General features: G+C 52.8%; 2 protein-coding genes across 6 annotated transcripts in view; one reads left to right on the top strand and one right to left on the bottom strand.

Moving 5' to 3' along the window:
• Nucleotides 1–2,969, top strand: part of Nkx1-1 (NK1 homeobox 1) — a 3,687-nt gene extending 718 nt beyond the window's left edge. Inside the window, exon 2 of the mRNA XM_029567713.1 lies at nucleotides 1,733–2,969. Within this exon, the coding sequence (XP_029423573.1) occupies nucleotides 1,733–2,592 (860 nt within the window). The 3' untranslated portion in view covers nucleotides 2,593–2,969. The remainder of the gene's footprint in view (nucleotides 1–1,732) is intronic.
• An 11,642-nt stretch (nucleotides 2,970–14,611) lies between these two features.
• Uvssa (UV stimulated scaffold protein A) overlaps nucleotides 14,612–23,108 on the bottom strand; it is a 36,228-nt gene continuing 27,731 nt past the window's right edge. For all 5 annotated transcript variants that reach the window (XM_017800288.2, XM_017800286.2, XM_029567714.1 and 2 more), the window contains 6 exons: nucleotides 22,665–22,833; nucleotides 22,092–22,217; nucleotides 19,709–19,892; nucleotides 19,092–19,203; nucleotides 16,528–16,702; nucleotides 14,612–15,030 (listed from right to left, as the gene is read on the bottom strand). In XM_017800288.2, coding sequence (XP_017655777.1) covers nucleotides 14,937–15,030; nucleotides 16,528–16,702; nucleotides 19,092–19,203; nucleotides 19,709–19,892; nucleotides 22,092–22,217; nucleotides 22,665–22,833 — 860 coding nt within the window. In that variant the 3' untranslated portion in view covers nucleotides 14,612–14,936. The remainder of the gene's footprint in view (nucleotides 15,031–16,527; nucleotides 16,703–19,091; nucleotides 19,204–19,708; nucleotides 19,893–22,091; nucleotides 22,218–22,664; nucleotides 22,834–23,108) is intronic.

Here is a 23,108-nt window from a genome sequence, read left to right as displayed (position 1 = left end):
TTTTTTTTTTTTTTTTTTTTTTTTTTTTTTTTTTTTTTTTTTTTTGGACAAATCAGACTAATTGTGACAAAACGCTGGTTATCTCTGGAAAAACAATTAAATCCCTTCGATTACAGTTAAAGGGAAATGTGCTTAGCGGCGGAAAGCGGCCGGTAATGGGGCGGCCCGCGCCCCCTCTGCGGTCGATATCCCATTACGGCGCATGCATATCTCTTTCAAGCACCTTGCAAACTCCCCCCGAACATCTAAATTATAGGGTCAAAATTCGGATAATTACTCGATTAAAACCTATTACACTTATTAGGGGCCGCTATTGATCGCGAATTGCATTCGACCAGCTCCTGATTGCTTTTTGTACCCCTCCCCCCATTTCCTCCTCCTAACTTCCCGGCCCCTGCGCCTCTCACGGACCCTGCGCTCCGGGCCGACTGGACTGGGGCCGCCGGCGTTGCCAGCGCTTTTGCCGCGGGCGTCTGTTCTTAGATGGAGGAAGAGGAAGTCCCACTGCGCGGTAGACCGACCCCCGCCGCCGAGCGGCTATTCTGCGGGGAACCTGCGGTTGGCTGCCGGGCTGTGCAGGGAGGGAGCAGGCACTGCACGACCGTAGAGGGCAGCTGGGCAGGCCTGGGGCTTGGATGGCTAAGGGTAGCCTAAAGGGAACGGTTGCCCTGCTAGACCTTAAAGCTGAGAACCAGAACACCTTCAGCCTTCCTGGGACCTGAGCCATTTTCCCTGGAGGAATTTGCAGGGAACGAATTTATCGGTTAAGCCCCAGGATCTTGGTGCTAACCTGGCTAGAGAGCAGAGCTTAGGCACTGGGTTGCAAAGCACCACGGAGGGCTCCTCTGGAGTTTAAAGACCACCTGTGGTGTGAAAGGCATCTATGGTCCTCACGGCCCTGCGCAGGAGAGAGGCTTCCGTCCAAATTTCAGAGACAGAATACAGCTACAGCGTAGCTTCTCCCTAGATGATGTGGGATTGGTGTCAAATTCCCTTTCCAGGCTTCAGCGCAGAGGCCCTCAATATCCACTCTCAGCCTCCAAGCCTGAGCGCCTGCTCCAGGGCAAGTAGGGACCAGATCAAGACAGCGAAGCTGGGGGGGGGGGGGCGGAGGCAGGCTGGGAGCACTGCTAGCCCGACACTTAGCTTCTTAGCTTTCAGGGCCTGAAGCCTGAGGTTGGGACAGCTCCAGGGCAACTCATTTTGGCCCCCAGAAGCTGCCTCCCCATAGCCAGCGAACCCCACCCCAGGCCTCTGGCCCCTCCCGCTATTAAGTGCGCAGTAATTGGCTGGCCCCGCGCTTGCTGTAATTGGAGGGTAATATGCGCCGAAATAAATTAAATGGCCTTTAACTAGTATGTACATTACACAAAATGAGTTTAATTAAGTTTGTATCTGCCCCGTGAATCAATCCGAGCTCTTTCTCTCCGCTGTACACTCCGCAGCCCCGGGCCTGGCCCAAGCACGCGCGCCGTGCGGGCCGAGGCGCAGACCGTTCGTGGTGCATCGAGAGCACCGGGAGAGGGCCCTTCCGATGGAAGGCAGAGAGGAAGTGAGAGCAGCCTGGGAGGAACGTGGGAAAGAGGGAGGAAAGGAAAACCTTTGAGAAGTGGGTAGGCAAACGAGGAAAAGGAGAAACCCAAGGAGAAAGGGGAAGTCTGGGCAGGGAGGGAGCGGGCAGGGCGGCAGGTGTGGGCCTGACCCTCGGTGCTCTGCCATTCCTCCGCTGCAGGTACTGGGGACCCTTACAGGACGGACGAGGCTGATGCCAATGGCTACAGTAGCGGAGGCGGCCGTAGCCCGAATGCGGACAGTGAGGATGAAGCGCCGGAAGACGAAGAGGAGAATGAAACGCCACAGGCACCGGAGGAGCGCGTGGCGGAGGAGGCGCGGGGAGGCGTCAGCGGCCTCGGGGCCCGCGGGTCGGGCTGCCCCGGAGCGGCCGAGGTGGAGGTGCCCCCGGTAGACGAAGTCGCAGCCCCTGGAGCCGGTGGGAACTCGCCCGGAGCTCCGGGCCCCCCTGGAGCTACCGCCGGAGCCGGGGGCGCGGGGACCACTCCGCAGGGCGCGGCGGCCGTGGCCACCAAGCCCAAGCGGAAGCGCACAGGCTCCGACTCCAAGTCGGGGAAGCCTCGGCGCGCACGCACCGCCTTCACTTACGAGCAGCTCGTGGCGCTGGAGAACAAGTTTAAGGCGACTCGCTACCTGTCGGTGTGCGAGCGCCTCAACCTGGCGCTGTCCTTGAGCCTAACCGAGACGCAGGTGAAGATCTGGTTCCAGAACCGCCGAACCAAGTGGAAGAAGCAAAACCCAGGCGCCGACACCAGCGCGCCGACCGGCGGCGGCGGGGGCCCGGGGCCCGGTGCGGGGCCTGGAGCGGGGCTGCCGGGCGGCCTCAGCCCACTCAGCCCCTCGCCGCCCATGGGCGCGCCCCTCGCCATGCACGGCCCCGCGGGGTACCCGGCGCACGGCCCCGGAGGGCTGGTGTGTGCGGCGCAGCTGCCCTTCCTGTCTAGCCCAGCGGTGCTCTCGCCCTTCGTGCTGGGCTCGCAGACCTACGGCGCGCCCGCTTTCTACGCGCCCCACCTCTGAGCCGCGGATGAGGACCCGGGTGGGAACCGCAGCACCCGGCCCTGCGGCCGGAGGACCTACGGGAGCGCCGCAGCCTCTTTTCTAAGGTTTCAGTCGTTGGCCTTGTACATAGCCGGTTCCTACAGAAGTTTTAAATTTATAAACGAGTGTGCGCTGGGGCCAGACGGGAGGCTCCCGTGGCCCTCTCCAGGCACTTTGCAGAACTCTTAATAAACCGCTGGAAGCCGCGCCACCGGGGTTTTGCGGGCTTTCGGCGCCCCTGGACACCGGCCTGGCCTTCCTGCCCGCTCAGGTTTCCGCCCGCCTGTGTGTCTCCTTACCTGGAGACTTCAGAGCTCTTACATCCGATTTCCCAGTCAGCTAGTGTCCTCGGGCCAGCCCTAACCCCAGCAGCTTGAGCCCAGCACCCTCTCACTTGCGGCTCGCCCTGGGAGTTGGTCAAGCCTTCAGGCCGAGTCCCTTTCCCGCCCTCCCTGGCGATGATGAGAGTCGGCCCTTTCCCATCTCCTTGAAACCTCTTGACGCCGTGAGGTGGACAGTTCCGACTGCTGCACACTGTCTCCCACATTCTGGTCCCACCCACTTCCCCCTGACAGCCTCACAACCTTTACCCCACCACCATATCTACGTGGTGTCTTCTTGTGGCCAGCAAGGAGATCGGCCTCTTCCCAGAAGAGGAAGTGGGGCTCTCTGGGTTGGGGTTGAGCTAGGAGGCCAGCGACTCCCTTCCTACACATCGTTCTGGAACAACTGTGGACCAAGTTCCCTTCCCCATGGCATTTGGCACAGTGCAAGGAGTTCTAGGGGGCGCCGGTGTGCCTTGAGCCCAGCTCTGTGGCTGCGCCCTTGTGAACTTGGAACCACTTGCTATGGGAACTAGGGTACTCACCTGCGGCCACAGGGATATAGAGCGCCTGCTGAGCTGGGATACCTGGAAGGTCTGTGAGTCCCGGCGGAGCGGTAAGGGGTTGTTGGAGCTGGGCAACTCTCCACCAGTCCCTGCTCCCCGGCCTGTAAGGCTTTGGGTCTTGGAAGGAACTAACTGTGCATCCACTTTGGCTGGTTCTTGGTGGGTCTTCTCCAGGCATTCTCTGCTTTTGTGAGCACAGTAAACTCTCAGAGGAGTCTTGTCTCTAGATCAGTCAGCCAGTCACCACCATTGAAAGTCAGCTTGGGAATGGGCTCAGCCACTGGCTTGAGTGGAAAGTGCTCGGGTGGGTTTCACCATCAATACAGGGTGAAAAGCAGACAAGGGGGAGCAGGAACTATGACTCCGATGACAGGGTAGAGGGAGTCAGCCTGCCCATTGCAGAATCCCCAAGCCTGGTGTATCTAGCTTCCCCCACCCACAGGCAGAGACCTGGTACCCCATTCCAGCTTCCCATTTTCCACTTCCGGGTCTGCAGGCTCTGGAATTTTCTGTCCTCATCTGATATTTCCCAGCCCACGGGTGGGCAACAGAGTCAGCCTTCCAGCTCAGCTGGGCCACGGCACCCCTGTTCCTGATGGTCAGGCGTGAGAGACCTGTCTGCGGCGACAGTGAGATGAATGTAACTCAGGGGTAGTGGGTTGGGGGCATTCCTGGCCTTGCTACTGAGACCTGGGCCTCCAAGGCATCAGCAGCTGACAGGGAAGCCCTACAGGGCTCCAGAAGATTCCAAATGCTCAAGCTGCCCAGCTGAAAGTCACAACCTCCCTGGATAGGAGAGGCCACACCAGGACCTGCCAACCCAGACTACTGAGGATGGAGGACTGCCACAGCTCAGGGAATCTTTCTCTTACAAGCCAACATACCCAATTTAGTTCACACAGCAAGGAGCCACAGAGCCCAAAGTTGTGGGCTGGGCAGGAGGGTTGGTGGGTGGCAGGGAGCCTCCCTTGCTGGGAGTGTCCTCAGTATCTGGTCTCAAGTATCCCTATATAGGAGGTTGGGGGCTAGCACCTGATCCTGAAAAAAGGCCAAAGGTCCCCTTCCAGTCCTGTTTCCCTATGCCAGCCTTGCCGAGCTCAGCTGGGACCTGCTGAGACAACCCAGGATGCTAGAGCACACACATGGAGATAACAAGACAGTACAGGTAGCTGCCTGGAGCCTGGCTACTTAGACATGTAATGCTGGATTTTAGCCTGACTAGAACTTTCAACATCCATGTGGGGGTGATGGGGGTCAGCTCATCTTCTAAGGCTCAGCCCCAATCATGGCTACTTATTCTCATGGACCCCGCCCCACCATATGCCCCAGGCTGTGGGATGGGGTGGAGAGTGAGGCTGGGAAGCAGTGACCCTACCACACACAGCACCTCCCCTCACCTCCAGTTCCCTGCCAGCCCTGCACTGGTGTCGTGGCTACATGCCATAGTATGGCTTTAAGGGCTGCTTCCTGACATTCCTTGTGCCCCGTGGTCTTTCTGGCTAGATTCCTGTTGTGTATCAAGCCCTTTACCTGGGACAGAGCTGTGGTCATCTACCTGTAACAGTAGGAGCAGGTCCAGAAGGGTAGTGGGCTTCTGGGTGCAGGGCTCCCTCTGGGAGGAGTGGGCTAAGCTTGTCCAGTTCTGGCCTAGACTTCTCAACTGGCTTTCTGAGCACTCTACATCTGGGGAGTTTGGGGGTACAGGTTCATCTAGCTGCTTCTGGGGAGGCTTCCAGTTGGCCTTACCAACCTGCTTTGGACAGGTTTAAGGGGTCCGCCTCAGCTTATCCAGCTCTCAGCTTGAGGCTCAGGTACCTGATTAGGCTGGAGGCCAGCTCCTCTGTTGCCTCTAACCTACCCTTTTGGTGTTGATGTCTGAGAAGCTTCCCAGACTCCAGGATGGTGAGTATTCCTCCTCCTAGGACTTAGGACCAGCCCTGCCCTGGATGGTTCCTACCACCCAGAACATGTCTATAGTTATTCATTTCATTCTCCCTACCCCCACCTTTGAGACAAGGTCTCATTACATAGCCCAGGGTGACCTCAAACTTGAAGTGATATTTCTGCGTCAGCCACAAAAGTGCAGGGAATACAGGTGTGCACCACAATGTCCGGTACCTGGTTTCCACACATCATAGTTTCCACTGGCAAAGGCGTTTCAATAAGGCAGGCCCTGCAGGCAGAGCCAGATGGTGGGTGCACTAGAACAGGGAGAGGCTTCCACCCAGCCTCCTGTACCGGGACCCCTCAGCCCAGACACTGAGCAAGTTCCCAGTGAGATCACCATCACCCCTGCCTGGCCCCCAGCCCTCAGCCCTGCTGCCCCTTGCTGTGTGGGTTGAGATTAATTGTTGGCATGTGAGAGAAAACTCAGATGAAGAGAAGTTGAGAAAAGGCTTTATTTTCTCATAAGAGAATTCTGGCTAGTGGCAGCACTAGATACAACTTTACATGGGCTCTGAGGCCCAGCTCCACCCAGCTCTCTGCTGCACCATTCTTGGGCTGGGTCTTCATCCTCATAAGCAACAGGTGAGAAGCACAGGCCCCAGCCACCACATCCTCATCCTAGAGAGTGAACAGCAAGCAAGGAAGGAAGGATACCGCTTCCTTTACAAAATGCTCTCCCAGGAACCCGGGCAACACAGCTTCTTGTACTTCATTGGCCAGGGCTTAGCCCTCTGGCCAGTCGGGGAGGCTGGGAAATGGGGTCTTTTCCCAGGGTCAGGCCTAATGAGACAGGTGAGGTTTCCTGTTGCCCACTCTGGCCTCAGGTCAAAGACTAGCACCTCAAGACCATAGATGCAGCCAAGCTGCCTGCCTTGGCCTCCCTTTCCTGTGTCCTCCTCCAGTGTCCTAAAAATACCCCTCACCCCATCTGCATCTAATTCACTGTCTACACTCTTCTCTGGTGACACTAGTTATTTGAATTTCTTCTCCTCTTCCTTCCCTGCGTGGTGCCCCATAGTAGTTCTTCCTCAAAGTCTCAGAGATCGCTACCTTACCTCCCTTCTTGGTAAGGGGGGCCATGGAATTCAGCCCCTACTCAAGGTGTCCCCAAGGGCCAGCAGCCTTCACTACCCTCATTAGCCACCTCAGATGTCCATTTTGTGCCACAACCCTTAGCCCCAGAAACGTCCAAGTTCCAGCAGCTATTCCAACTATGCCACCTGGAGCCCAACCCTGCCAACACCTGACATCTGCTGCCCTCATCCCCAGTGGCTTGACAGCTTGATGGTACCCTCCATGTCTTCCCCGTTCTCCCCTATTCCTTATTTCTAGCTGGCTGTGCCCAGGGCCCATGACAAGTTCCACAGTTTCCATCCTGGGTCACCTTAGGGTTAGGTAGGACAGAGGACCCCTCCCCATCCCCAGGGGCAGGGATAACATTTGGAGGCGGTGAAACTGGACACACACACACACTGCCTGGGCAGAGGGGTGTACAGCATGAAAGGCTGGCTCAAGGACAGCAGCCAGGTAGTCCCTCCCCATGAGGAAGAAGGCAGAGCTGAGACCTGTCTGCTGCCTCTAAGTGTGTCCTTTGCACTGAGTCCTTAACATACCCTTCCCTGCTAAACCTCCAGGAACAAGCCCTTACATAGACTCATGGAGTCCCTTCCCCTGCAGGTTCCTATCTCCTGCCCACAAGTACAAGTCTGGGATATTTACCCTCCACCTCCACCTGGTCACCCTCTCCCAGGAAACTGGGGACGACCATATCCTGGGATAAAGGCTAATTTCTGGGGGCTGGAGAGATAGCAGTTAAGAGCACAGGCTGCTCTTGCAGAGGACTTGGGTTCGATTCCCAGCACCCACATGGTGGCTAACAACCATCTGTAACTCCAGTTCCAGGGGACCTCCAAAGGCATTGCACAACACAGCTGCATTTACACACATACACATAAAATAAAAAATAATCTCTGGTGCTGGGGATCAAGCACCATGCCTAGTATGTGTGAGGCCCTGGGTTCAATTTCCAGCATCACATAAACTTGATGTGATAGTGCAAGCCTGTATTCCCAGCACTAAGGGGGAGGACGCGGGCAGATTAAAGTTCAGGGTTATCCTGGGTTACATGGTGATCCTGTCAAAAAGGCCCAACTAATTTTTGCTTCTTAGGCAAGGGGTAGCTGGGAGCCATGACCAAGCTCTACCTACCTCAAGTAATGCATACACTGTGTACGTGTGTGTGTGTGTGTGTGTGTGTGTGTGTGTGTGTGTGTGCAGGTGGACCCCTCCTTCCTTTTGTAGACCATGTGATAGCTGCGAGAGCCTAGCAGCTCCCTCAGGCTGTGAAGTAGCCCCTGAAGATAAAGCCTTCATGCTTGCCTGCTGTTCCACAAACTGGAATGAGAGGAGATCCCAATAGCGCTATGTAGTCTCCTCTTCAGGGCCCAGCACTGACCTGACAGAAACACATCCATCCATTTACAACCTGCTGCTATTTAGTTTTCAGATTCATTCTGACATCCATTTCTATAAGTGTCTATCTACCCTGCTGACCCTGGCCCTGATCCAACCCCAGCTCCTGAAGCCTTGTGCTCTGCCAGTGGTGGCCCTGTGGTTGTGCCTAGGTAAGGACCTAGAGCTCAGCCTGGCCCTTGGGGGCTGGCTCCAATCAGCCCCACTCACAACCTAATTGGTTGTCTATGGAGCCTGCAGCTGGCTACCTTTCCCAAGAGCCTGCTGCTCTGGCCTCCTTGCTCTGTGTAATCCAGCCCCAAGACCCACAGCCTTGAGCAGGTGGAAAAGCAGCTAAACCCAAGATACCACCTTCCAAGCCCTGGACCCTGGCTGTCCTTAGGCCCAGGTGCTTCTGCCCTGTTCCTCCTGATACAGCAGATACACTGAGAACTGGGTGCTGGGTATCAAAGGAGCCCTGTATACAGGGTCCAGCTGAGCAGCACTGCCCAGCTCCCCCTGCCCAGGCTTGCTGCAGCCCCTGTCCTGCCCCAACCCTGCCAAGTCATATACAGCAATGTAAGTCTGTCTTTTCAATAAAGAAGACAGAGTACAGAAAGCACGGGGTGGTATAAAAGTAGCTGAGGGGTTGGAGAGATAGCTCAGTTAGGCTGTTCTTTCAGAGAACCCGGGTTTAGTATAAAAGTTTAAAATTCACAAAATTCAGTAACTAGTTAGTCTTGAGTCACATTTTACAAAATATTCTCTCCTTCTACCCATCCCTAATGTTCCAACTTTACCTCAGACAGAAATACACATTTCTAGGTCTTTGGCCTAGAAATGTATCGCTGAGCTGCAGTAACTAAAAGGCTGCAGAACAACGGACCAAGCAGACAGCTCAGGTACCAGGACCACAGTCACTGACTGACTTCGATACACAGCTGAAGGTGAGATCTCAAAAATGTGTGGGTTCATTCATAAATGACATTGGGAAAACCAGCCAGCTAACCTGAAATTTAAAAATGGGATTGCCTACTTCACATTTTATAGATCAATGACTTAAAGGTGAAAACGAACCCATAAAAGTACTAGAAGAAAACATGGAATAATAAATCACACAAACTCCTGGGCTCAGCAGCTTCTGGAGCGTTACCCCAGATTGGGGTGCACCTGCCTGAAAGGGGTAAGGACCTTTTCAGGACAGACTGGAAACAGCCTCATCATCTTGTGAAGGACAGCACACCCACCCTCACAACAATGTCCTATGGGAGACCTTTCTAGAAGGCACAGTGAGGACCACTGAAATGAGCAGCAATAACCAAAAAAAATAAAGGTCTCACCGGGCATGGTGGCGCACGCCTTTAATCCCAGCACTCGGGAGGCAGAGGCAAGCAGATCTCTGTGAGTTCAAGGCCAGCCTGGTCTCCATAGTGAGTTCCAGGACAGCTGGGGCTACAGGGAGACCCTGTCTCAAAAAGACCGAAAAAAAAAAAAAAAAAGTCTGACAACTCTGGAAATTAACAAAAGGTCTGCAACAGCCCAAGGAGTGCTTATTCAATGACAGCTGAGGGGGAGCGCTACTTGGCGGTGAGACATGTGCTCAGCAGGTATGAGGCCTTGGGCTCAATCCCCAGCACCACATTCATAAACACAGCTGTGCTGGTAAGAGCAGGCTTTGCAGAACTTCCATGTGTAGAGTCCTCACCCTAGCCCTGTACTGGCCTTTAAAGTCAGCAGACTCCCATGCAGAGTAACAGTGGACAGCAGCAGTCACTGCAAGAGGCCAGGCCTAGATCTCCCCAAAAGCATTGTCTGGGGGTACCGTCACTATTAACCTGTCTGGCTGCTTCCTGGCAAACCCCATTTGTATGCTAGGCCTGTCTCAACTGGTTTAGTGAAGGTTTGTTGAAAACAAGCAACAGTATTTTTTAATAAGAACTTGGTCAAAATATTTTTAGTATTTATTTGATGTGTGTGCTTGTATGCATATACACACCACGGCACACATGAAGGTCAAAGGACAACTTTGGGAGCTGCTCTCTTCTGCAATGTGGGTTTCAGTGACTGAACTCAGCTTCATGGCATGCTCCTTTACCCACTGAGCCATATTGCTAGCCCAGGGTGGCTAAAATCTTAAAATTCTGAGGAAATGTCCAGAGCGGTCTTGGGCAAACTGACACACTTTGAGATATGAAAGGTCATACATGCATGCAAGCAGGGTTGATGCTTGCTCAGGAAAGCCTGTAAAGCTCCAGTGATGCTGCAGCTCTATACAAGGAGGCAATGATGGTTAAGGCAGAGTTGGCAACAAGCCACAGTACAGCACTGAAGGGGTACCCCACACAGCTACAGCACAGCACTGAAGGGGTACCCCACGCAGCTACAGCACAGCACTGAAGGGGTACCCCACGCTGGGGGTACCGTCACTATTAACCTGTCTGGCTGCTTCCTGGCAAACCCCATTTGTATGCTAGGCCTGTCTCAACTGGTTTAGTGAAGGTTTGTTGAAAACAAGCAACAGTATTTTTTAATAAGAACTTGGTCAAAATATTTTTAGTATTTATTTGATGTGTGTGCTTGTATGCATATACACACCACGGCACACATGAAGGTCAAAGGACAACTTTGGGAGCTGCTCTCTTCTGCAATGTGGGTTTCAGTGACTGAACTCAGCTTCATGGCATGCTCCTTTACCCACTGAGCCATATTGCTAGCCCAGGGTGGCTAAAATCTTAAAATTCTGAGGAAATGTCCAGAGCGGTCTTGGGCAAACTGACACACTTTGAGATATGAAAGGTCATACATGCATGCAAGCAGGGTTGATGCTTGCTCAGGAAAGCCTGTAAAGCTCCAGTGATGCTGCAGCTCTATACAAGGAGGCAATGATGGTTAAGGCAGAGTTGGCAACAAGCCACAGTACAGCACTGAAGGGGTACCCCACACAGCTACAGCACAGCGCTGAAGGGGTACCCCATGTAGCTACAGCACAGCACTGAAGGGGTACCCCACACAGCTACAGTACAGCGCTGAAGGGGTACCCCACACAGCTACAGCACAGCACTGAAGGGCGCTACAGTACAGCACTGAAGGGGTACCCCACGCAGCTACAGTACAGCACTGAAGGGGTACCCCACGCAGCTACAGTACAGCACTGAAGGGGTACCCCACGCAGCTACAGTACAGCACTGAAGGGGTACCCCACGCAGCTACAGTACAGCACTGAAGGGGTACCCCACGCAGCTACAGTACAGCACTGAAGGGGTACCCCACGCAGCTACAGTACAGCACTGAAGGGGTACCCCACACAGCTAGAGCATACTAGCAATATATACATCTTGCTGGCTCAAAGCACAGAAATCTGAGCCGACCACTGACCTAAGTGAGACTTCAGAGTCTGCACACCACAGCACAGATTGCATAGAATTGGTCCTAAAGAGACACTAAATGAACAAATAGTAAAATAAAGGCAAAACAGCAAAGCCTGGGGATGGGGCTCCGATATCGAGAGCTAGGCATCACATTCGTTTCTAAAATTTTTTATTTACTTCAGTTTTTTATGTGTATGAGTGTTCTACTTGCAGGTAAGTACACCCATGTGTGCAATGCCCACAGAGACCAGAAGAGGGCGTTGGATCCCCTGGAACTGGAGTTGTACATGGTTGTTAGCTGCCGTGTGGGTGCTGGGGAACAGAACCCCAGTCCTCTGCAAGAGCAGCCAGTGCTCTTAACCACTGAGCCATCTTGCTGGCCCCATATGCACCACATTCTTAAAAATGTGGTTTCCAATAAAAAAAAAAAAAATTGTATGACAGGCAAAGAAGCAGGAAAACAAAGCAGCCAGGTGATTCCCCGAACAAGTCTTGATAAGCTACTGCTGACATAGTCCAAGAGCCAAAGCCGTATGTGAGGACTTCAGGTGTGAGGTTATGCTTCGCAGAGTACTGATAATGATGGACTCACAGACAAAAACAACAGAAATGCTGGGTAGACAGCACAGTGAAGGGCACTCTCATGAAAGCAGCTCAGTGCCAGGTGCATGTAGGTGGCAGAAGAGGAGGCTGGGGGTGGGGAGCTGGATAGCCCAGTCTTGGGAACAGAGGAAGGAAGAAAAAAACACTGGCTCAGAGGTACCACATGCTGACACACAGTGGGCACACAGGGAGAGCACAAAGAGGGGCAGGAGGATACAGGAAGAAATGACCCAGTCCATCCAGACCCACCTGAGCATTAGTCTTCACATTACAGACACACAAGGGATTCGAAGCAGGTCCTATACCTGGAAGCATCACAAACTGACTGGCCAGAGGGTCTCAGGGAAAAGGTGGCTGTGTGTAGGGATCTCTGTGGAGTGGCCTCTCATACAGTGGGCTTGGGATAACAACTCAGCAGCGGATACAAGAGTAACAACTCTATCTCTAGCAGAATGACTCTTCACTAGAGAAACTAGGACATGCCAGACAGACAAAAATGGAGTGTCTGATGCAGGCAAACTTACCCTACATGATGGCCTCAGGTTCCCATGAACATTCAATTGGCGTCCATACAAGGAACAGTATGCTGGGAATACCGCCAGCACAGAATCAGCCAGAAGGCAGTGTGGACACACCTCTGCTCTTCAATCCTTTCTTATCTGACCAAAAGGACCAAACCATAGCTACAGAGCTGTGTTGACAGGCTTGAATCCACAGAGGTTGTGTTTGTCCAGTTGGCAGAGCGCCACTAGGAGGTAAGACAGCAGTTCTGAAGCAAACCTGTACAGTACTGAATTAAGTTGCTGTTAATGTGAACTATTTTGTGAATTACCATACTCAGAGCAACCAGTGAGAAAACTTTAAAAAATGGTAAAGAGAGGCTGGAGAGATGGCTCAGTGGTTAAGAGCACTGGCTATTCTTGCAGAGGACCCGTTTGGCTCCTAGCATACACAGTTAACAACCCTCTGTAACTCCAGTTCCAGGGGATCTGATGCCCTCTTCTGGTCTCCACGGGCATCACATACATGTGGTACACTTACATACATGCAGACAAAAGACTCATACATTAAAATGAAGACAGGAAACAAATGCTAAAAGAGCAGTCAGGCTAGGTAGCACACGCCTATAATCCCAGTGCTCAGAGGGCCGAGGCAGGAAGGCCCTGAGTTCCAGCTCAGTGGTTAAGAGCATGCGCTGCTTCTGTGGAAGTCCCATGTTTGTTTTCCAGTGCCCTACACTGCAGCTCACAATCATCTATAACTCCAGCTCCAGGGAATCTGACACCTTCCAACCTCATGGCATACACTGGATATGTGGTGCACATATATAAATACAGGCAAAACACTCATATACATAAAATAAATTCTGTGAACCCTGTGAGCCACAATAGTGCCTTGGCTGGCAAGAAATGCTCACTGGTGCAATAGTGGCATCCATGTCATGGGAGTAACCAAGCACTTTCTGATTGGATTTAAGAGGCCATTTTGGATTACTGGGGCCAAGAACCTGTGGCTAGACAGGTCACAGGCCATAGGGAGATCCTATTATTATTCTGCTAAATGGATAGAGTATTAAACCGACTCTTAATGACTTGCTATACATATATAGATTAGTGCATTTCTCAACCCTCATCAGAGAAGCTTCTTTAGACAGTACATGGCAATTAAGAGAGGCTCACTACTGATCAAGGTGCAGAAAATGTGAGACTGAGGAATGCTCAGGCCAAAATGGGACGTCTATATCACACCTTCCCAAGGTTCAGAGAGCATTGCAGAAGAGGCAGCTGAGACACTAAGAACCAAACATGGTGGATGACAAGCAAAGTGTTTTCCAGACATGACAGGCCAGGTACACTCACAGTGGTACTGCAGGTTATGACATCACGCACACCTGCTCAAGACCAAGTCATAAAGAAATCCCAGCATGGAGGGGTAGAGGGCAAGCTGCCCCATCCCCTGCTGAGGAGCTATGGGCAAGTGGTAGTTGCTGGAAGAGGGAAGTCAGTTTTCTTGAGTGTGGCCCGTGGTAGGTCAACCACGCTCCAATGGATGGCCACACATCCAAGAGTACAGGAGCATAAACTGTAAGAGAAATGAGGACACAAAGTTGGGTGGGGAGGGAACTGAACTGTATGACATTCCCAATGAATTAAGAAAGTAACAGACTCAAAAGCGCTTTCAAAGTGGCTGCACTTTTATATATCACTGACAAGACATATATGCATATATACATTAGGATCCCCATTTTTTTCACTTATCAACCATTTATTACTGTATTTCTTTGGAGTACACTTTTTATAATAGGGAAAATGTTATCGCTGTTGTTTGGGTTTGCATTTCTCCAGTAACTAATGCTGTTGCACATCTTTTTTTTTTTTCGTGTATGAGTGTTTTGCTGGCTGTATATAAGTGCACCATGTACATGTCATGTACTACCTGCAGATGCCAGAAGAGGGTGTTGGGTCCCCTGGAACTGGAGTTACTGCTGGTTGTTAGTCACCATGTGAGTGCTGGGAATTGAACCCAGGTCCTGTGCAAGAGCAGTCAATTCTCTTAACTGCTGAACCAACTATCCAGCCCACTGAATTTTTTTTTTTGGTCTTTTTGAGACAGGGTCTCCCCATAGCCCCAGCTGTCCTGGAACTCACTATGTAGACCAGGCTGGCCTTGAACTCACAGAGCTCCACCTTCCTCTGCCTCCCTAGTGCTGGGATTAAAGGCATGCGCCACCACGCCCGGCTGAATGCCTTCTTAAAAGAAGTTTTTTATTATGACAACAACAAAAAGACCCTGTCTCAAAACCACAAAACTCAGAAACAAAACCAAACCCCAAGTCCATCTTTGACTTCTGTGTGTGCTTGGTGGTCTTTGGTACTGATGCTTCTACTGTCTTTACTGTATCTCTAAACTCCAGCAGAGCCATAAGGAAAGGGGATCACAGTGTCCCCATGTGTTTGGCAGCTCAAGTCCTCCAACAGACATGTGCCCATTCTCCCATCTTAGTATGCTTGTGATAGATGACCTGATGACCAAAGGGGACCACAGCACATTCAGCCCACATTCTTTTAATTCAATGCATAGTTAAACTGGTTTGCAAACTTCTCATGTTTCTTCTGGTCCATCTGGTTCATGGCAGCAACCACTCTCTGCACAGCCGCCCTGTGAAGAGAACAAAGCAAGAGTGTCTAGGAGCCTGACGGGACCCTGATATAAGCTTTACTGCAGTCAGGCACTGGTCTTGGGGTAGCTGGCTGCCTTTACAACTTGTGTAGACTTCCAGTGGGTACCAGTCTTCTGCAAGGCGAGGTTCAGATACAGCAGGGCTCACTGTCTGAGCTGGAACCTACCATGGGCCTGGGCTGTGTCTCCCGGCCCTAATGGTAGTAGTTGTAGGAGCCTTACTCTTGCCAGTCCAAGGATGTACTCGAGGGTGAAGGCACAGCTTAGCCACTCACCTCCTAGGGAATAGCCCCAAGGCCTGCACAGTTGCACATGGGCCACACACCCAGAGGCGAGGAATCATCAAGACTGTAAAAGGCAGGAGGCCTGTATGGCCACAGCTGCCAGCCCCACCCAAGGTAGATCAAAGAGCTTCCTGACCAGTCCCAGCACTGGGATCGGTAAGTGTCTGGACCCAGCAGTGTCTGAGGTCATGTTGGAGGCTCTTGGCCATTCACTCCTGGAGCTGTCACTGCTATAGGGTGGTCTTCCTTTGAGGCAGGGTCTGCCTGTGAGTACTCAAGGTCTTTTCTGCAGAGGACTCTAGGCCACACCACTGCTATGAGGCAGCTTTTAGACCCTACTCTTGTCACAGACTCATGTCCCCAGAACATGGGAAGATGCTGGGCAGAGACCCCTTGCTATCACTGCTCCTGGAGGAAGGCCCCAGCATACCCTTTACCCCTAGTCATGGGAAATCAGACTTAAACCTGAGTCTAAAAGGTCACACGCACTTCAAGGCTTGGTCCACCGGATGCCACAGACCCATATGGCCCCTGCATACCTGCCAGCAGGTCATTCAATCAGGTGCCCTGGGAGTCATTCTCCTGCCCACTCACTCTGGCCAGGTACATGTAAGTCCATGAGGGCAGGAGGCTGCCTTCTCTGTGACTGAACCCAGTGAGAGGCTACAGCTGCCTTCTTATATTGCCAGGCTGACACTTCAAGGTTCAGTATTAGCCTCAGGAGGAGGGATGCCTTGCAGGGCTTTCTAACATTCCAAGAGGCTTCTGGCAGCAGGGCACATTGGTACTGAAAGACAAGCAAAGGCTTCAGGGTGGCTGGTGCTTAGCCAAGCTCTATGGGGCAAATGTGTACAATGCCCTCCATCTACCAGCCTTTACAGTGACTGTCTTCCCTAAAGTCACTGCTGTAGATAGCATGGCACTGACCCAGAGCACAAGGCCAGCACCTGGCCCTTCCAGGTAATCCAGTCAGGGAAGGGATGAAGGACCATTCATTCTGCTGAGGCGAGCCACACTTACAGGAAGGGAAGCAGCTGCAGCCTCCTAGAAGAATGCCTAGGGTACCCAGCTGGAGTTCTGTTCTCAGCTCCTGGCACGGCCTGTTGGTTACCATAAGTTCCTGACAGCTTAGGCAGCTCCTTAATACATCCAGACCAGTGCCTGAGGCCTGGGGCCAGAGAACAGTTCTTACTTAGCGAAGACCTTCTTCTCGAGGCGGGCCCGGCTGGTGTTGGCACGCTCCCGAAGGTCAGTGAGGTTGGGGTGCTTCCTCCTCTTCGCTTTGCCCTTCCCTCTGTATCTGGACGAGCCGAGGTCCACTCCTGTGGCTGCTTCCACGTCCTTCATAAACTCAGGGTCCTGCCAATCTGAACAAAGCCCAAAGACTTCAAAAAATGACTGGCACCAACCAGCGTAGGACCTTTGTAGGTTTCATTTGGATGGAGGGCTGGGGCCTGCTTGTTGCATGCCCTGGCACCACAGTCTGAAAGGGTCTGTGCTGAGAGCCATGACCACCCTGGAGATGAGATCAACACAGACATTTCTTTCCTTGTTCTCACTGCCTTGCTTCCAACACTGGCTCCAAGAACCAAAGGGCTACAACCTGCACAGGCTGAGAGGATCCAAGCAGGCGCCAACAGCCAACTCCTGGCACACCTGACCACTCAGGCAAGACAGTAGTCATGGAGTCAGAGTGTCTACAGGCTACTTTCTAGCCTACAGGCCAGACAGTAGCTCATCAGGCCAACTGCAGTGCTTTCAGACATATCTGCTGGCTAATGGGCATGTAGGCAGGAGTAGTGTTGAGGGGTATCACAGACCAAAAATCAATTTCCTGGTCCAGAAGAAACCTGGTAATATGCCTCAGAGAGCAGGGCAGAACTTGGCAAAGTAGGGATGCCCCTCCTGTGATCCAGGCATTATCTACTGAGGTCAAAAGGACCTGTGGACAGTGAGGGGCACTGACTATCACCCAATCTACTGAGCAAACTCACCAGTGCCAAGTCAGACCCATGGTGAGGTCACTGCTCACGTGCAGGGTTGCTGAGAATGGTGGCCATGTAAAATGGCACCAGGCCCATTTTGGGGTCAGAGCCTAGGGCCTCTTGAGTAGCAATTTCCTGCTTGGTCTCTGCTGGCTCACCTCCTCAGACTGCCGAGCTCCATAAGACATGACACTGGTTCAGCGTCTCTTGGGAAAGCCAGCCAGATTTAGGAGATGAAAGCAAAGTTAACCTAACTTGTCCAGGCCTATGGCACCCAAATGCCAAAGAGATCCCATGCACTTCAGTAGAGGGGGTCAGGGAGCAATGCTTAGGAGCAGGGTGGCAGAGAAGCCAGACTGTGAGAGGGACATGTCCATGGTGGGAGAAGCAAGCACCCCAAACAGACTGATGGCACAGCCTCCCCAAGCTGATTTTTTGAAGTGAAGGAACTCAGGACTGCACGATTCAGATACAGGGACGATTAATCCAAGATTAAGGAAAACTGTCTAAACAGTTTATCTCCCAGTAATAAGAAGACGTCACAGTTTAGGAACCCGGTGAATGGAGCAATTGTTTAAACACAACGAAAAAATGCCGGCATCCAGTGGAGATGGAATGAGCACCTCAGGAAAATGAAGGAGCAATTTAAAAGCCTTTGAAGAAAATCAATAGATGCTGCGGCCGTGCGGCCTTCCTGGGCGCTGACGGGCCCTGGAGCACCGTGTGCATTGTCACTGAGGTTAGCGCCAGGGAAAAGAAAATTGCCCCGTGTGCAAGGGAGGCGGGATCAATACTGCAGTTAGTAAAGAGATGCTATTTCACATCTGACTGGCCAGCACCGGCTTGGCCCGTGGCCTGATACCTGTTTGTTAACAAGCCACTGAGGGCTGGAAAACCAGATACTCTTCAGGGCTGACACAAAAATAGGCACTTAATTTGCTCCCTAGTGTGAGCCACCAGGGAAGGTTTCACCCACAGATGAACAGGTCAGGCCCTCCCCACTGTAATACAGCCCAGGCATGTCTCTGGGCACCAGGCTGAAACCAGCATTTGTGTCTTATGGCCACAGTGCAAGAAGTCACAAAGGGGCCTACAGATATGTCCCCTTCACAGAGGGGCCCTCCAGAGCCGGCCGAAGCCTCCAAGATAGGCATAAATATCAGCCTGAGTTTGACCAACCACATAGATAGTGAGGTGATTTGGAGCTGCCCAGGGCAAAGCAGAGCAGGAAGACCAGCCTCCGCTGGCTGAGGTGCTATTTGTTATTGGTCTTGCTGCTCAGGGGCCTCTGGAGCCTGGAGGTCAGCACAGGACACCTGGCAACTTCTGCTGCCAGGCACAGCATACGCTATGAAAGCAGCAGTGATACACATTCCTAGATGGGACAAAGCACTGCTCAGGTACAAGAATTAGAGTGGATGATCCATCAGGAGAGACAGACAGCTGCAATTCCTTCATGTTCTCAGGAAGCAGGATTAAGAACTAGAACTGTGGGAAGTATAGCTCAGTGGTGGAACACTTGTCTAGTATATGAATTAATCTGGGTTCAGTTGCTCTTTGCAGACAATGATGTGGTAGTATGTAGAGTCAGGAGTGCCCACAGACCTGTTATGAGGCCTGAAGGTACACTCCACTAGTCATGGTACCCAACCATGCCCTAGGAGCTCCCGATCTGCTTCTCAGTTACAAATGGAGATTCAACTTGGTGACCACTTGGGCAAGAGGCTCCAGGGTTTTGCATGCAGCCCCTCTGTTGCCCACACACACCTACCTGGGCGTGTTTGATGCTGCTGCAATTGCTGCCTTTGCTCACGGGCTCTGTCTTCTGGGTTGAGGGGCTGACCTCTGTCATCTCTAGGGATGATCTTCCCATGGAACGGGCACTATATAACAAGCACAAGCTGCTGCTGACCAGGTGGCATGATAGCTCCTTGGGCACAAACAGCTCTAGGGGAGGATGGCAGAGTCAAGCCCTGTAATCATGTGCCCCCCTCAAGAGGGAAAGATCCTAGGAGAGGACAGTAGGAGTCTGGGAATTGAATCAGTTTGTCCAAAGCAACTTCTTCCCACTCTGCTCTCTCCTGCCTGCATGTACCTCTCCTACCTGAGGAGGACTCAGCCCATGCAGGGCTCTAGTTGCAGAGCAGGGTCTAGGTGCTATGGATGATGACTCAAAAGTCAACACCAGGGTTCAGGGCAGAAAATCACAGGCACAATTCTTTGATGGCTTAGCAATTTATACCACTATGGACAAGCTCTGCTCCTCAGTACTCCCAAGGATCCCTGGTCTGGAATGGAGGCAAAAAGGTTCAGCAATTTCCAAGGCCTGGTCCAGCCTCTCCCTGGGCAGCTGTAGCCTCGTGTCCACATCCTTGCCCACTGCCTCACCTTTAGCCGGTCCTGGCGCTGGCAGAGCCTGCCATCATGCCTTGGGGCCCGACACTGGTGCTGCACAGGTTCAAACTTCCCTGCAAAGGTGATGTGTCGACTATGAAGCATCTCAGAGACATGGGCACTGTCCACTTCCTCCTCTACTTCACAGGGCTTCCAGAAGCGGTGTTGAGAGTCAGATCTGCAGGGACCAGAAACCCTCAAAATGGCCTCTCCGGATCCAAAAGAGGGGGCATGGCCAAATCCCAATGCATTCCAATCACCCCTCAGCCCTGGGGAGAGAGAGCACTGGTCCCTAGTGGTCTGGGGGCTTCCCTGGCTCAAGACCTCAGTCGCTCCAGATGGGCTTGCCTTGCAGAGCAGGGACAGCAGCTGCAGGTCCCTCAGGTCATGACTATGAAAGTAACACGAGTCCATGTCAAGGTCTGCTTTGCCACTGAGGGGTCTGAATGCTGGCTGTGACAGTGACATCTATGGCACCAATGCCCCAGAGGAAGGAGCAAGCATAAATTCATATGCAATCTATATGCTAAGGGACCTGTACGCAGAACTTTCTGCTCTGCACTACAGCTCTGGTTCATTACTACACCTTGTTAAAGACACTTTCTCTGAATGCTAGAGGAGGCAGGTATGTGCATGTCAAAGGGCTCTGTTACTCTGCTCCCCAGGACACACAGCAGAATTCTGCGAGCTCTACACAGGGATGCCAACTTCCCCAAGGGTTAGCACCTCTGTGGATGTTCAGGGATGGTGGGGCAAGTGGGGATAGAGGAGTGATGGGGCCCAGGATCCTGAATGGGCTTAGCTAACCCATGACTGCCAGCAATTCCTAGGTCTGTCCTGAGGCCCACAGATTTCTGTCTCTGCCTAGAGGGCCTCAGGGGAGCAAAGTCAAGACCTGCCTCACCTTCATAGGAGTAAAACACTAAGCAACGGTCTACAGCTGGGATTGGCATAAGGCTCTGAGGCCACCCAGACTTTCCTTTCTGCCTGCAGCTTGGTCCAAGGCAAGGAGGTCCCATACTACAAGGCCCCAAAGTGAGGTAGTTCAATACTTTAGGAATCCCAGGCAGGTGGTAGGCAGGGGGGTCCAACCTAAGGGGCTCTTCTCCATCAGCCCCTCCACAAGGAGAGTTAGCCAAAGCAAGGAGGGCCTTGATGGTGCAGCCACATTGTGCATGTAAAATTAGAGAATACCTGGTGGGATCACTCAGGGGTCAAGAACTTGGCAACAGAACAGCCTTCCTGCCCCTGTGGCAAGCCACAACCTCTGTAAACCAGCCAGTTCATTCCCAATGGGCCATCAAGCAGTCCCCAAAGAGGCTGCCGCTTTGCCAAAGAGGCCATGGAAGAAAGAGCTGCTCTTGTAGTTGGAAGATGCAGCCCCACTGTTCTGACCTGAACCTGTGCTCCCCAGGAGCTGGCTCTGCCCAGTCCACATGGCAAGATGTGAGAAGAAATGGGGGCCAACCTAGGAGGAACACCTACTCTCAGCAGCCCAAATGCACATCAGCTGCTGGGGAGACACAAGGGCCAAAGCACCCAATGCTAGGTTGTTACCTGCTGCTACTCACTGCTCAGTCCTAACATGGGTCCCTGTATCACCCCACTGCTCTCATGAGCACACTGTGATTCAAGTTGACCCTGGGCACTACAGTAGGTCTGGGTGAGTGAGGGTGAGAGAACATCCACTGTTTCATGCAACAATATCCAACTACCAGGGCACTGTGAGGGCAGCAGCAACACCCAGGAGCTATGTTCTCTCAACAAGCCTAACTGGAGCAGTGTTTAACCTCATGGAACCTCAGGGCAAAGCCCTGCACCAGAAACCTCACATGGCCCTGGCCTCCTTTCCCCATGGCCCCTACCAAGTCAGATCAGCACCCAAGCAGCCTAGCCTAATGCTCAATCATGGGATTTACTGGCCTTAGACTCCCAACTCTGGCCCTATGGCACAGTGTCAGTAAATACAACCTGGACCCTTTTAGCTTCCTCCTCCCCAGGTGACTGTCCTCCCAGATGCATCTGCCTTACCACTTCTGAGCCCAACGTGTTTGCCAGCCTGGGTCCTCCAAGGGTGGCCCCAACTCAGGAGGGTTCTCGGGAAGCTAGAGTCCAGCTTCTGACCCAGTTAACATTGTTTACCAGCTTCCTGTAGTCTGAGGAGCTATATTAGGAGGGTCTCAGACCATGCTTGCTCCTCAGGGGAGGCACTCTCTCTGGCTATCCCTTCACTCACACTTGGTAATGGCTGACCTTCATGGGTATCTCCAGAAGAAGCAACAGCAAGGGTCACGTCCCAGTGTTCTACTGGCCAGCGGACAGCTCTACAAGAGCAGGTCCTGCCATGAGTCCTGGGAACCAGACACCCTGGACTCACTTGAGGATCTTTCCAGCTGTCATCTGCTCCTGGCCCCAGTAGCACAGGTCCACTCCGAAGGGTACAACAGGCGCTCGGGCTCGCTCTGCCACCAGCTTCTGGTCCTCCCGGGGCTCCAGGGATACCCTGAGAACAGATGAGCAAATGTGGACTGCCCACTCCTAGTATGGCCACTCATCTTTCCCTCCCACAACTCAATGAAGATCAGAGGCCTGGGGTCGGCATGAATGAGAAACCGTCTTGAACCACATCGGGCCTGGGCTTCAGAGTGGCTGCCAACGTCCAGTGAACAACCTGGCCTTGCTGAGTACTGGCTCTGGTCTGTGATTCAAACCTGACTGGCAGTCACCTGACATCTCCTTCAAGCTCTGGTCTCAGGGCTTCAGAGGACTGCTGCAAGCCCAGCTGAATGCCATGCCCCACATCAGCAACTGCTGCCTGGCACGGCTGCACACACTCCAGGCTGCCCTCAAGGTAGAGTCCTGAGGCATCCTGTTCAGGCCAGCCAGTGTTCCAGGCAAGTGGTGGTAGTACCAGGTAGTAGGCCCAGCAACACAAGGCATCTGGAGTCACCTGGTAGAGGATGAAGTGGGGGGCAGGTGGTCCTGGAGCCACAACAGCTGGGCAGCAGCAGAGGTGGGGTCCGATGCCTCCTCACTCCTTCTCTGCCTTCTCCTTGCCTCTAAGCTGCATACAACTGTGTCTTTCTCTGGAATCTTCAGTGGGGCCTTTGGTTCCAGCCCTAAAATGACACATACTCACTCCTAACACTGCCGTACAACCTAGGGCAGATTAGGGGAGCACCATAAGGCTGGACCTCAGTGCTGTGCAACAAGATGCACCCACATGAGACGGCGTTTATTCTTCCATCAGTACAGATAGGGGCCACACTCTTTTTTTAAAGATTTTTTAAAAAATATACAGTGTTTGGGGCTAGAGAGATGACTCAGTGGTTAAGAGCACTGACTGCTCTTGCAGAGGACCTGGGCTCGATTCCCAGCACCCACATGGCGGCTA

Source organism: Nannospalax galili, unplaced genomic scaffold (assembly GCF_000622305.1).
Source record: "Nannospalax galili isolate Female #2095 unplaced genomic scaffold, S.galili_v1.0 scaffold101, whole genome shotgun sequence".
Lineage (NCBI taxonomy): Eukaryota > Metazoa > Chordata > Mammalia > Rodentia > Spalacidae > Nannospalax > Nannospalax galili.
Note: the sequence above shows the minus strand (reverse complement) of the source record. Positions and strands in the feature narration are given on the sequence as shown.